The 14,807-nt window shown below is 50.1% G+C and overlaps 1 protein-coding gene across 1 annotated transcript in view; it reads left to right on the plus strand.

Annotated features, from left to right (window-relative positions):
- Positions 1-3,103: 3,103 nt before the first annotated feature.
- PDZRN3 (PDZ domain containing ring finger 3) overlaps positions 3,104-14,807 on the plus strand; it is a 252,658-nt gene continuing 240,954 nt past the window's right edge. The window contains exon 1 of the mRNA XM_081247666.1: positions 3,104-3,922. Coding sequence (XP_081103792.1) covers positions 3,200-3,922 — 723 coding nt within the window. The 5' untranslated portion in view covers positions 3,104-3,199. The remainder of the gene's footprint in view (positions 3,923-14,807) is intronic.

Below are 14,807 nucleotides of genomic sequence, written 5' to 3' on the forward strand. Positions count from 1 at the left end.
TAATGAAGGTCAACTGGGAGTACAATGCTCGGCACTGAGCAGCAGCTCAAAAATGGTAGACGTTATTATCATCATCTTCTGAATAAACAGGTTGATGGAACGGAGAGTTAAGAACAGAATCTAAATCAGAGTGACGGGGAATATTGCATTTTTGATAGGCTTGGGACCACGCCTTGCTTAGAAAGTGCAGAGTCGGACCGTAAAAGGAAGCGGTGATGGCAGAGATGGCGGAAGCCATAAGAATCCTTTGCAAAGGGACTGATGCTCTTGTCCACAAGGAATCATCCCTTCATAAACATTTGGCTGCTTCTGAGACACATGAGTAAGTATCTAATCCATGTCAGAATGACCAGCTACTTTTCTCTGATGACTTGCCACACCAAACGTTCAGCTTCCTACCATTTGTATTCACATGTATTCATGTGGTGCCCCAACTTTTCAAGTTAACACCTCTCTCACTATGCTGCATTCACTAGGTCATTCCACAGCTAGCAGAGGACACGGGCTGCCAGCGCTGTCTGACGTTAGCAATGAAAGAAAGGCTTCCCCACACCACTGGTTCTCAGCCTCAGCCCAGTGCAGTTTCACCTCCCGAGGACACTGGCAATGTCTGGTTGACACCACTGCAGGGGGTGGGGAAGGGGACCACCGGCATCTAACCAGAGATGCTGCTAAACATCCTACAATGCACAGGACAAAAAAAATTACTTGACTGAAAGCAGAAACTGAGAAAACTTGTCCTTAAACTGTTCTTTCTTTTAACCTTTCTGGTTCTCAATTCCCCTATTAAATTCAGCCACTAAATAGTATGCATGATCTGCCAACTCTGACATTCTAGGAGTCTTTTTTTTTTCTGACCTCCAAGAATTTTGCTTCTAAAATTAACCAGCGAGGAGTGGTTTAGACAGACTTTCCTTTTTCTTGTGCCGAAAGAGGCCAATCCACAGTCTGCTATAGCTTTTCTGTGGCCTCAGCTGTAGCATTTCATCAACAGCCTCTCAGTTGGCAACAGGGTGGGGATGGCGGGGGGGGGAACAAGCCTGCAGAGAAGCCTACACCCGAAGTAAGCAGTAATTTCCCATTTATGGTGTATGATGCGCTTTCGTTGTTTCTCAAAACCAGTTTGGTTTGAAGATTATAACCCTGTTGACACTAGCCCACCTTGTGAAACTGACAGGCCTACACACCTTTGGTGAAGGAATGTGTTTCTCACCCATTATCTGAGAACCTGTGAGCAGCTTAATAAATACACTGAAGGAGGATTTCTGGTACATGCTTATCTGAACAAAGGCCAATTATATTCCACCTCAAGAACTTGCAAAGGAATGCATTAATCGATTTAAGCAATTAAAAGAAAGCCCCTACCACAAATAGACAACAAATGCCACCAACACTGATGAAAGAACACTGTCCAGTGACCTCAGCAAGGCACTGAGAAATCTAATCAGTGACAACTTTTTAAAGGTCGGTTCCAAACAAGTAATTCTCGTGGACATCAACACAACCCTTTCACTCTGGTGAAACAGTTAAGTAGTGAGGGTCATGGGGCTTTCGCAGCCACATAAAGGAGAGAAGTAAAAGCAATTAGACAAAATGGGTGCTGTCATCCCACTTTCCAGACCCCAGAGCCACACTAAACACAGAGACGCAACTTTTCCACTTTGTTTTTCAGGGTCTGGCAGCACATTCCAAGTGAGAATGCCATAGCTTGATTTTTCTTCCTTACCAATGCTGGCTGGATGTTTCTTAGCCATCTAGAGCCTGGGGAGAGGAAAAAAAACAAAACAGGAAATCCATGGATGATGCTATGAATTGATCACCTAGGTTGGAATCCCAGAGTATTTCTTCAACACTCAGAACTGTTGCTGAAAACTGCCCTGCTTGAAGCTACCCCCCAGCAGAAGAAAAAAGTCCAGATTCATGGATGGCCACTTCCCAATCAGGTGGAATTCCATTGAGTAATAGCATCAGCACCACTTGGAGGCTCTTTTGACAAGGAGATTCTCAGACTCCACCCCAGACCTACCGGATCAGAATCTGCATCCACATTAAAATTTGAGAAAGACTGCTCTACAGGGCCTTCAAGAGTATTTTATTTTTTGCCTTCTCTCAGCCTGAATTTCCTCAACTGCAGAATGGAAATATAACAAAGTGCATATATAGGAAAAAAAACAAAACTGAAGGAACGCAGTTCACATGACTGTGGGGGTGATTATGGGGAACTTCTCCAAGTTCTACACTTGTGCGGTTTTGAACGCTGTAAGACCAGCGTTACTTCTTTTGTAATGGGGGAAAACAATTTTTAAGTACGACGCTCTCTCAGAATACTGTACTGATGATTTTTAAAGGAACCGATTTATCAGGGCCCAGCACAATGCAAGCCACACTTTACTGCAGACACTTCAGAGGCGTTAGGTGAAGTGAACGGAGCCAGCCCCGCAGCTTCTTCCACCCTGGCAGCCGGCGAGCAGCTCTCTCTCGTCCCCGAAAACTGGCCCTCGTAGATTCGCCCTCTGCTTCTGCAAACCTTGGCCTGACAAACCTCGGGGTCCGCTGAACCTCTGGTGGGATCTGTAGTTGCAGGAGCGTCCCGCAGGCTCTGTAACTTTCCCCCGGGATGAAATAAATAAATAAAGACCGTAAGTGCTGAGATAGCGGGCCCCGCGATATTTTTCGCTCTCTGTAATCAGCCACGAAAAGAGGAGGCAGGGGAGGGGAGTAAAAAGTCGCGATCCGGCCCGGAAGGGGCTCCAGGAAAACTCGTCTGGGCGACAGCAGGACCCTCTGCGCCTAACTTAGTGAGCTTTTCTCGGCTGGCATTTTGTCTCCCATAGCGAAAACTGCAAGAGAGCGGAGTGGAGTTTCCGGAGAGAAGGGCTCAGGCTGGCGTCCTGGGCGGGCCAGTCCCCTTGGCGAGCCTCTGGGCCTTCCTACCCTCCTTCGCCACCCGTCCTCCTCCCTTTTGCAGGGGGCGGGCGGGAGGCAGCCGAGGCAGGATGTGCGTGCGCACGCGCTCACGCAAATACGGCTGAGGAGTTCTGTTCCTCGGGCATTTTCCGAGGAAGTCTGGAGCAATTAGGCTCAGTCCGGGGAGAGCCAGCGAGAGAGCGGGCGGCGCAGCCGGCGCGTCTCGGCTGCCTCGCAGGGAAGGAGGGGGCGGCCGGCCGCCCGGCGGCGACCCCGGGCCCCGGCCGCCACCATGGGCTTCGAGCTGGACCGCTTCGACGGCGACGTGGACCCGGACCTGAAGTGCGCGCTGTGCCACAAGGTCCTGGAGGACCCGCTGACCACGCCGTGCGGCCACGTCTTCTGCGCCGGCTGCGTGCTGCCCTGGGTGGTGCAGGAGGGCAGCTGCCCGGCGCGCTGCCGCGGTCGCCTCTCGGCCAAGGAGCTCAACCACGTCCTGCCGCTCAAGCGTCTCATCCTCAAGCTCGACATCAAGTGCGCGCACGCGGCGCGCGGCTGCGGCCGGGTGGTCAAGCTGCAACAGCTGCCCGAGCACCTCGAGCGCTGCGACTTCGCGCCCGCTCGCTGCCGCCACGCGGGCTGCGGCCAGGTGCTGCTGCGGCGCGACGTGGAGGCGCACATGCGCGACGCGTGCGACGCGCGGCCGGTGGGCCGCTGCCAGGAGGGCTGCGGGCTGCCCCTGACGCACGGCGAGCAGCGCGCCGGCGGCCACTGCTGCGCGCGGGCCCTGCGGGCGCACAACGGCGCGCTGCAGGCCCGCCTGGGCGCGCTACACAAGGCGCTCAAGAAGGAGGCGCTGCGCGCGGGCAAGCGCGAGAAGTCGCTGGTGGCGCAGCTGGCCGCCGCACAGCTGGAGCTGCAGATGACCGCTCTGCGCTACCAGAAGAAGTTCACCGAGTACAGCGCACGCCTCGACTCGCTCAGCCGCTGCGTGGCCACGCCGCCCGGCGGCAAGGTAGGCACCCGCCGCCCTCCCCGACCCCCTGCCGGGCTCCTGGGTCCCCGGGGCGCCTCCCAGTCCCTTTGGGCACGGGGGTCCCGGGAGCATCTCTGCCTCCCTCTTCTGACACTGCTTGCCAGATAGATCACCGTGAGCAAGGTCGGGGAACCGGCCTAAACTTGGGAACTGTGGTCCTTTGACAGATTAGACTCAGGGTGAAGTATAGCTCCAGCAGCTTCAGGGGTTCTGGAAAGACTCAAAGGAATCCGTGACCAGCGCAGAGTAACAATGAGTGTGGCTCCAGAGTCAGAAGTGTGCAAAGGCTTTGCTGCAGACCCAGCTGGGTGATCTTGGGGAAGTCGCTTAGCCTCTTTGGAGGTTGGGAAACATGGTTCCTATACACGTGACACACAGGATAAGATACTGACACACGGCGTGAACTATATCTATGCACCCTCAGGAGTTCCAGAAAGAATAAAAGGAGCCCACAGCCCGTGTAGATTAAGTTAAGAAGGCTGCCAGAGGAGAGGCCTCTGGAGTAAAAGCTGGATTCCGACGTGGGCTTTGCTGCCAACTAGCTGGCTGACCTTGAGCAAGCAGCTCAAGCTCCCTCAAGTTGGAAAGTATGGCCCTAGAGATGTGACACAGGGGGTGAACACAGACAGGCCCCTTCTGTAGTATTCCTCTAGGGACTGAAAGAATTCCAGAAAGAAGTAAAGGGACCACCACCAAATACAGAGTAATAATTGACAGTGAGGCCTCTGAAATTAGAACTGTTCTCGAATCCAGGCTCTTGGCTAAACAGCTGAGTCATGTTGTGGCTTAACCTCCAGGTGCCTCCGTTTCCCTAAATGTAAAACAGCTTCTTTACCCCCTTCAGGGAGAGAACATGTGAAAAGGATCTAGCACGGTGCCTCGTGGAAAGTGAACGCTCAGCAAGCATCACCTGCAGTTATCTTTAACTGCAGTTATCTCCTGCAGTTATCTCCTCCCCTTGTAAGCCATCCCCTTGTGCTGGGAGTTGGTGTAATTATAACAGCCACCACTACTGGAGGCTTGCTTTGCTCCAGGCCCCGTTCTGAGCACTTATGCTTCTCAGCTGTTCGCTTTGTAATCAAGTAAGGGAGGCACGTTGCTTCTCGTTTTGTAGGTGAGGAAAACTCAGGACCAGCGAGAGGCGGTCAGATGCCTGAGTCACAGCTTCCAGGTGCCAGAATTGGGTTCTGAACCCACTGGTGCCCAAGCTCGCGACCACTTTCGTGTTGCCTCCCAATGTAACCACAGGTACCATTTACTGAGGGTTTATTATGTACCAGGGACTGTGGCAAAGCACTTCGGAGGCATTCCGTATTGAATCCTCTGAGATGAGAAAGCAGGCTCAGGTCATAGAACTCGTCCAGAGCTGGGATTCAGGTTCTACCTCAGTTGTCCACCTTGGGGTGTTTTGACATTTTGGGCCCCAAAATTCTTTGTTATGGGCGGCGGTCCCTTGCATTGTCAATTTTTTTTTTTGATGTTGGAGGTAGGAGTTTTTATTAATTAATTAATTTATTTATTTTTGCTGTGTTGCGTCTTCGTTTCTGTGCGAGGGCTTTCCCTAGTTGTGGCAAGCGGGGGCCACTCTTCATCGTGGTGTGCGGGCTTCTCACTATCACGGCCTCTCTTGTTGCAGAGCACAGGCTCCAGACACGCAGGCTCAGTAGTTGTGGCTCACGGGCCTAGTTGCTTTGCGGCATGTGGGATCTTCCCAGACCAGGGCTCGAACCCGTGTCCCCTGCATTAGCAGGCAGATTCTCAACCACTGCGCCACCAGGGAAGCCCGCATTGTCAAATATTGAGCGGCATCCCTAGCCTCTACCCACTGGATACCAGTAGTACCGCCCCCTGCCCAGTGGTGACAACCAGAAATGTCTCCATTTGTTGTCACCTGTTCTCTGAGTGGGGCACAGTCACCAGATGAGAATGAAGATTTCCGTGATTGCAAAGGCCACATTTTCACCAACTGGGGAGGGGCATGGGCCATTGCCGCTGCCACTCTGGCTGCCTGTTGCAGCGGAGGAGAAGGTATTTGCCTGAGGGGCCCCCAGGGGCCTGTGTCTGCTTGTGTGCTTTGCCTCTCCCTGCCCTTTCCCAGCCCCCTCTTCCACAGCGCGCACCCGGCCTGCCAGTTTTCCGACTCCCCCACCTCCCCGCCTCCACCCCATCCTGGCCCCCGGCCTGTCTGTCAGCAGCAGCCTCAGCAGCTGGCCAGCTCTGGGCGAAGGGCAAATATTTACAGCTCTGAGGCTCACCCAGGACCGCACAGGCGTACAAAAGACTGGCGTGAGCTTGCGAGTCACCAAAGTAAGGGGCAAAGCTGGGTCTTCAAGCAGGCGCCGGCTTTGGGGTGAAGGAGTTTCCGGAGTTTCTCCTGTTTATGCTGTCATCTGGACTTCCTGCATAGTTTTAAGTGATGCTTATTTATAAATAAGCCATTCACTCCCCCAGAGTTTATACATCATTCATTGTGAAGCTAGTTTATTATTTCTTCTTGCCTTTCTGTTTTCTTTCTGGAGTGTTTGGGTAAACTCCGTCTCGGAATCAAAAATATGATACTTGAATCAAAACTGTGGAAGTTTTTGAAGCTCTGTTGGGTGAGTCAGTAGGCTAATCAGGGGCATTAAGCTTAGGGACAAGATGTTGCTTTTTGAGCTTACAGAGAAAGTTTCCTTCTGGAGTTGGAGTGCTGCTTGGGACTTTTATGGACCTCATTGCTGGGCCTGAGGACAGCCAAGAATGGGCTGGCCTGAAAGCTGCACTGGTTCATTTTTCTGGCCTCAGACCCTGGCTGGTCCCAGCCCAGGCCGTTGGGGGAAGCGCGATCCTTTTGCCTTGAGGTTAACCCTCAGTGGGCCTTATGGAAAGCTTTTGCTGTTCCAGCGCCTGCCAGACAGACCCCTCCCACTGCAAGCTGTTTAAGAACTTGTTTATTTCATTGGCCAGACTCTCTGCTCCTGCTGGGTACTGTTTATTCTCTTCTAAAAAGCAGAAGGATTTATATTGCTTGGAAACTCGCATGCACAACACTTTTATTATTTTTTTTAAGTCCTATCATTTACCTCTCTGTTACAAGCTGAAGTAGATAAGAAAGACTCAGAAGATTTTTCCATACCCTTTCTTCAAGGCCTAGAACTTGTTCCATAAAATGATCTGGCATTATTTAAATAATATAAGGTTTCGGACTTTTGATACCAGCTGAGCATTTAGGGTTCGGACCTACTTAGGCATTGTTTCTCCTGCCCTACAAGGTGAGCTGGAACGGGTCTTCTCAAACCTTCACATGATTGGAATCACCTGGAAAGCTTGTTAAATCGCAGATTCTTTACCCTTAGAGATTCTGATCCATCAGGGCTGGTATGGGCGGGAGGTTCTGCGTTGCTAACAAGCTACCAGCTCATGCTGGGCCACCTATCCCGTTTTAGGTAGCTACTCAGCTAGACAAAGAGTGTGGGCTCAAGTACAGATATAGATCAACACATGTTGGTCTTCTCCACACAGTTACGATTTTACTGATCATCGTTTGAACATCCCTTCCTGAACTTTTTTTTTTTTTTTTTTTGTGGTACGTGGGCCTCTCTCTCACTGTCGTGGCCTCTCCCATTGCGGAGCACAGGCTCCGGACGCGCAGGCTCAGCGGCCATGGCTCACGGGCCCAGTCGCTCCGCGGCATGTGGGATCTTCCCGGACCGGGGCACGAACCCGTGTCCCCTGCATCGGCAGGCGGACCCCCAACCACTGCGCCACCAGGGAAGCCCCCTGAACATTTTTTGAAAGACCAGGGTGAAGTTCTAAAACCCAGACTGCCTAGCAGTTATATGATAGGTAACATGGTCCAGAAAGGCTTCTTGAACCAATCTGAAGCCTCATCCGGGCTACAGCAGACTTGCTGATGCTGTGCTTGAGGATGTTAAAGAGTTGGTCTCCCAGCCTCAGTTTCCTACCCTGACTTGTCCACCTGATTCTAAGAACAAAGGCATTCCACAGCAAATAACTTGTTTGGCTTTCTGGGAAAGAGAAAGTTCTGGGCGTAACTTTCCTTGGAATTGTTGAGAAACTTGAGACCCAGCCTTGATAGCTTCTGCTCTTTTAGCCCTACTTCCAATCTGCCATTCAGTCAGGTTGATTATACCTCCTAAACACTTCTTGAATCTGTTCATTGCTCTCCAGTCCCATCAGATGATGACCTTGGTCCAAACCAGGGTTTCCTGACCTCAGCACTATTAGAATCTTGGGGTGAATAATTCTTGGTTGTGTGTGTGTGTGGTGGGGAAGGTATTGTGTGCATTATGGGATGTGGAGCGGCATCCCTGGCCTCCACCTACTAGATGCCAGAAGCATGCCTCACGTCATGACAGTCACAGATAGCTCCAGGCACTGCCACTGTTCCCTGTGGGACAAAAATCGGCCTTGGTCTCAACCCCCATAACCTCTTGCCTAGATCACAGCTGCTCCCTCTGTGTATTTTCCTGCTCCCCTCCAGTTACCTCGAGCTGGGAATCATTTCTTAGAAATGTAAATCTGATGTCACTCTTCCTTCAACCCTGCTGTGCCTTGAGTTTCTCTTGGGTGGATATAAGGTCAAGCACATTCTGGGTCCTGCTGGCCTCCACCTGCCTGTACTCTTCTCCCCTTTAGTCTCTCTTCCCAGGTTCACTGGCTTCTGGCAGGTCTGTGAATATGTCCCTGAGCTCCTTCTTGCCCCTGGGCCTTTGCACTTGCTCTTTTTTCTCCTTGGAATAGTCTTTCCAGTTGCTCATTGCTAGCTAACTGTCAAGTTTTCCAACTCTCCCCTTCTAGCCCCTGCCTTTCTGTCAGCACTTAGGGTTTGCTCATGACTAGATAACCTTTCTGTCCTTCCCATCCCAGCTCAAGCATCACTGCCTGTGGGAAGCCCTCTCTGACCTCACAGACTAGGTCTGGTGCCCTGAGACTCTCACCTTGGTGCTCCGCCTGCATGGCCTTCATCACAGCTGTAACTGAATAATGGGAAGAGCTGTTTATTGTCTGTGAAGGACAATAAAGGAAGGACCAGGTCTGCGTATCCCGGCACCAGTTCGCTTACCATGTACCCTGTGAACTCTCGGTATGTCTTTGTTCAGTGAATAAATTCAGGATCGAAAGGGCTGTCTTGTCAGCTGTCGAAACTTTTCAGATTGCTAACCAAGAGTGAGCTTGTTAGCTCACTCTTAAAAAAGAATGAGTTTTTCCGTGACCTGCAAGTTAACAAAATTGTTTCCAGGTTTGTGGGAGGCATGCTTTTGTTTCCCCAGATCCATTTGTGTAAACTCCCAAATCCCAGAAACGATTTTGTCCACTTCAGAACTCCTGGAGATAAGTGAATCTAATAGACAATTGTATGAAAAGGTGTTCCAGATGTCCGAACAGTTTGAAATGTATCTATTAGAATGTTCACAGTTCAGTGTCTTTTCTGTTTCTGAAAAGTGTCAGCAAGTGGCCATTCCATGGTGTATCTTACAGAACAGCCCAGTTCAGCTAAAGGAATTGTGGGCTGTTGCATCCATTTCATTTCAGTGATTTATAAAGAAAATTAGGATTTGGCTTACAATTATGTTACCCAGCTACACTGGCTTGAATGATCATAACTGAATAATTTGAATTGGGAATTCTGTTGCCGTTTATCTTAAGTGATTCTTTCTGAGTTCACAAGTGATGTTTGCTCCTCTGTAAAAATATTTGATGAGAGAGAATCTGTAAGGTGGTTTTGTGTTGGCTGTAGACTAAGGAGCTTGAAAGGAAGTAACATTCGTTGAGTTTAACTGGGTGCCATACACTTAGGGTACATTGTGTATGTACACACATTAGCTTCCCCATCTTATTCATTGGGTAGAACCGTTTCTTTTTTGGTAAGAGAGGAGGATTGTAAAACAGATCATAAAACGGTTAAGTTAAGGCCAGAAGTTACACAGATTCTAAGTGTAGAGCTGAGATTTGAACTCAGCACCTGACTCCAGGCTGTTACCAAAATAAGAACAGTATTTTCGGGCCTCCCTGGTGGCGCAGTGGTTGAGAGTCCGCCTGCCGATGCAGGGGATACGGGTTCGTGCCCCGGTCTGGGAGGATCCCATATGCCGCGGAGCGGCTGGGCCCGTGAGCCATGGCCGCTGGGCCTGCGCGTCCGGAGCCTGTGCTCCGCAACAGGAGAGGCCACAGCAGTGAGAGGCCCACATACCGCAAAAAGAAAAAAAAAAAAAAAAAAAAAAGAACAGTATTTTCTCCTGAGGCAGTGTCCCCTCCAAAGTCTCATACAGGGTTTCCAAAGGACTGTTACTATACGTGCAAGCACTGTGCGGGTTAGAGATGTGGGTGCATCTTCAGGAAGACTCTGTGAGGTCAGTACCCACAGCCCATTACCCTTCCTAGTACAGATGGAAAAAGAGAGACTCCAAAGATTAAACAGCTTCCCCAGCATCATTTTCTGGCTCCGTTTAGTTGGTCTGATGGCTTCTGGTCCATGGTGATGAGGTGTGTTCACCCCACGCTGTAATTCCTGTTTTCAGAGGTCTGGTGTGGAACACATGCAGTATAAAACAAAACAGGTCCTGCCTGTAAAAGAGAGTTAGAGGAAGAAAGAGAGGAAGGAAGGAAGAAAGGGAAAGGAAAGGGAAGGGAAGAAAAAGAAAAGAGGTGGTGTCCTGGATGGAATCATGCCTCATCTCCTTAATTTCGAACCTAGTAAGTTAAAGAGTGGTTGATGGTAGGAAATAAATGAAATTCTTCCAAATGTGTTCTTTCAGCCCAGCTCTTCACGTGATTATACACTGCGTTTCAGGCGCTGGGACAGGCACCGCTGGGTGCAAAGGGGAACTTGAGCGGCTTTCACCCCTGGATCAATCAGACACCCACTTGTGCCTTTGAAAACAACACGTCTTGCTGTTCTTTGCTCAGCCAGGCCTTTTAGCCATGGGTCACCTCTGTCCCCCCAGACTAATGGTCTTCTAATAAGCCTGTTCCAATAAGAAAGGGAAGTGGTGTAACATAATGATTACCCTTGTAAAGAAAATAACTAACAGATGGACCCGAGCGTCCATCTTTCTCCCCTATCCCGTACGTCTATTTACAGGGAGCCTAAGGGGCGGAGCCACGTGCAGCCTGTGTGCACGTGGGCCCTGCAGCAGCCCCTTCTCCAGGAGGGGTGGTTGGATGAGCTTTTACCCTGGCACAGGGGGATGGGTGTGCAGAAATGCGTCCTGGGCAGAGGGGTCAGCCCTAGAATTTTGCTAGAAGCTGTTCTCAGGTGCCCTCTGTCTTTGCTGCACGTGGATCAGGAAGGGGGTGAGGTCGCTTTAAGGTGGTGGGGTCAGGGTTGGATGTGTCACCAGCAGCTCCAGGGTACCCTGAACTGAGCTGTCATGTGATTAGTATCAGACCCTGGAGTTGGTGATATCCGGGCTGCTGTGCTCCTTCTGCCTTGTCGAGGATCTCTGGGAGGATCTTCTAACCTCCTCTAAGCCTTAATTGCCTCATCTGCAAAATGGGGTAATGCTGATAGGACTGGCATTAGGGTTAAATGAGATGAACATAATGTGCATAGTAAGGCTTGCCAAGCATTTGTTGAACATTTATTTTTATTATTTTTATTTATTTATTTTTGCGGTACGCGGGCCTCTCACTGTTGTGGCCTCTCCCGTTGCGGAGCACAGGCTCCGGATGCGCAGGCTCAGCGGCCATGGCTCACGGGCCCAGCCGCTCCATGGCATGTGGGATCTTCCCGGACCAGGGCACGAACCCGTGTCCCCCGCATCGGCAGGCGGACTCTCAACCACTGCGCCACCAGGGAAGCCTGTTGAACATTTATTAAGTGAATGTTTATTCAGTACCTATAGGTTTAGGGATGTTCTTCAAGTAAATCACTGAAGAAACATTAGAAATTGGAGATGGTTTAGTAGAGAAGAAGGAAAGGGATTTTTACTCGAAGGATTACAGGCTCATTGCAAGCCATGGAATGCCCTTGGGTGACCAGAATCTCTGTCTTTCTCTTCTCTGACTGCTTGTCAGTGCTGGAAACTTTGTGAAAGAGGGATATTCAAGTCAATTTCACTGCTTCTGGGTAGCAACTCTAAGCTAAGGTGTAAAGGAGGAGGCTAAAGGCGCGAATAAGATGAGGTCACTGTGTGTTTACTTGTATTTATAGTCGTCCAACTGCAATTAACAAAGCTAAAGAAGGATGGGCCAGGCCAAGCTCCCACCTTCCTTTAAGTGAGAATGTAGGACTTTGCAGCTGGGTAGCCTTTGCTTTGTTGCTGATTTGGACAAGAAAATGCTCCAAGTTGGGTAATTGGATGATCCCATTTCAAAAACTGAAATCACCTTGTAGTCTGTCAAGTGGAAATGTGAAAATGCTGCAGCACCTTAATTTGGTTTGTTGTTGTCTGTATGTTGGTGAAAGCTTCGCTTGTGGGCGTTCACCAGATGAGCAGGTGATAAAAATGCAAGATACAGACTTGAAATCAAACTCATGGAAGTAGAGAAGTAGACTTAGGGATTTCTTAGGTTATCTAAATATAGCAGCAGATTAAAATATGTGTATATTTTTGGCCTAGGGCAGCACTGACAATCTTTACTTAATGTCTTAGGTTATTTTTCAGAAACATCTTCTTTGGCTGTGGATGAATATATCCTGTTCTGTAGATATTATGGCTCCATAAAAGCTATATCTTCGCTCCTTTCTGCCTGTTTTCTCTTGCCCTTTGTCTCTTTTCATCCTCTCTGCTCCTATTCTGGTGACAGATAAACGCTGCTAATACTTCAGTTGACTGTCTCATCCATTTCCAATTCATTTTCAAGCATCATTCCCACGACTACCTTCAGTCCTAGGCTTGAACCGTTTTCCCCTTCTCTTCTTCCTCCAAGAATCCCTTCTTTTAGAACTGAAGTTGGAATTACAGGGAGGGCTTGGTCCAAGCTGCTTCCTCATTAATAACATAGTTTGCCCAACCAAGAGGACAGAAACATCTTGGTGCAGGGAGAGAAGGCATCCCCATTCTCTTCAGGACAGACTTTCTGGCAGCCATCTCTGCCTCCTGGTCCCCCCAGCCCCGCCCCTCCACATTTTTGCGCTCTCTTGTCACTAGTCAACAGACAGAGCTGTTTCCCAGCTGTGCAAGTCTCTGGGAGCTTTGCATAATCTGAGGCTGAGAGGTGTTGTGTCACCCCAGATACACAGACTAGTGGTCAGTCAGTTACGGTTCTCACCACCCGCTGGGCAGCTTTCCAGTCTAGCCCGTTCTCGGCTACAAGTCCCACAGCAGCAATAATCAAGGAACACCCGTCACTGGGCGGAAAGGAGTTTTTAGAAAGAATCCACATTGACAGCGGCATGATGGACTTTGGGGGCTGCCACACCGCTTAGGAGATGGCTGGAGTCCAAGCTTCTGAGGCTGGATTGTTTGGAGGAGAACAGTGACAGAGTGATGCTGAAAGGAAGAGGGACTCTACCATAGAAGACAGTTTGCATTCTTGGACTTAAAAAAAAAACAGCCACCATAAGGTGTCTTTTTGACAAAGTACATTTGAGTTCTGCTTTTTAGCTGTGGCTTTTATTCCACCCACCCCTCCCCAGATTCTTGTCCAGTTGGACCTTGAATGGAGCAGATTACAAATTGGGTGATTTTAACACTGATCGGTAGTTACATGTTTGAATATGATAGCCAAGCTTATTTTAAGCAGAATCTAGTGTATGTTCCTGAACTTGGAGCTTCTATTTCTGCTTGTAACTTACTGGCTGTGGATGGCTCATGCCACACCCGCTTCTCCAGGGTTCCTCTATCTCTGCCCTTTCTCAATCCTAAAGACCTAAGCATCTCCCAAGGAGACCCTACACTTCACTAGGGGCCTGACTGTCCACTTGATTTGGATTCTGGGGTGGAGACAGGGTGCTGAGCATCTGCTAGAGGTTCGTGCCCCTTCTCCCAAGGAGGCAGTGCTGGCCCTGGACTCCAGAATATGAAGGCATCTTCCTCTCCATCCCCCACCCCGGGCTCTTGGTGAGAGCGCCTCTCCCTCCTGAGTCCTGGCTCCGGAAGGGAAGAGACCCTGCCATTCAGGAAGAGGGTGGCTCTAGGAAAAGCTGCCAAGGAGGTGCTATCTCATTTCCAATTTTGTTGTTCCCCACCCCGCCCTCTATTCTTCACCTTTTGTTTTCTTCCCAGCCCATCAAGACTCACTCATCCGATAGAACTGGGAGGTGTCCAAGTGTCTCAGCAATACCTGGGTATCCTGTGCCCCACACTCCTCCCTCCACTGTCCATATCCAAGCCCACACTTCCTTGGACTTGATGTTTCTCCTGTCCTGTTGGGAGCCACCATCTGTTCCCCCACCCCCTTTGCTCCCAGGGCCACCTCCCTCCAGGCCTGGGGTGTCCTGTGTCCGATTTCCTCTCCTGGTGCCTCACAGCCGTCTGATCAGTGCCCTTTGCCCGTCCCACCTCCGTGCCCCTGAAGGTCCACGCCGAGCTGCTTCCCTTGTTTTCTTTATCATGTCTCTCTCCCGCTACCTCCAGGATAAAATCTGTCTCCTGGCACTTGTGCAGTCCTCCAAGAATGTGCTGCTCTTTTTCCAGACTTGGGAAAAGGAGGAACATGCACGTGGATGTAATAGCTCCCATCAGATGGCCAGATGTTGGGATGAATGTACAACTGTCTTTATTTCCTTAACTCCAGGCCTCAGCTCTCCCAAACTTGCTGTAGGCTGAGTAAGTTAACTTAGGATTAGACATTCTTCATTTCCAGACTTTTGGAGCAGAGTGTGGCCTCAGTGCTGAGATTTGCTAGTGTCCGGCCCACGCTGCGCTCTGCTCGTGTTTGGAACCCTTGCTATTGGCCAGGCCCTGTACGGGGGCAC

This window comes from Mesoplodon bidens (genome assembly GCF_964165515.1).
Source record: "Mesoplodon bidens genome assembly, chromosome: 10".
Lineage (NCBI taxonomy): Eukaryota > Metazoa > Chordata > Mammalia > Artiodactyla > Ziphiidae > Mesoplodon > Mesoplodon bidens.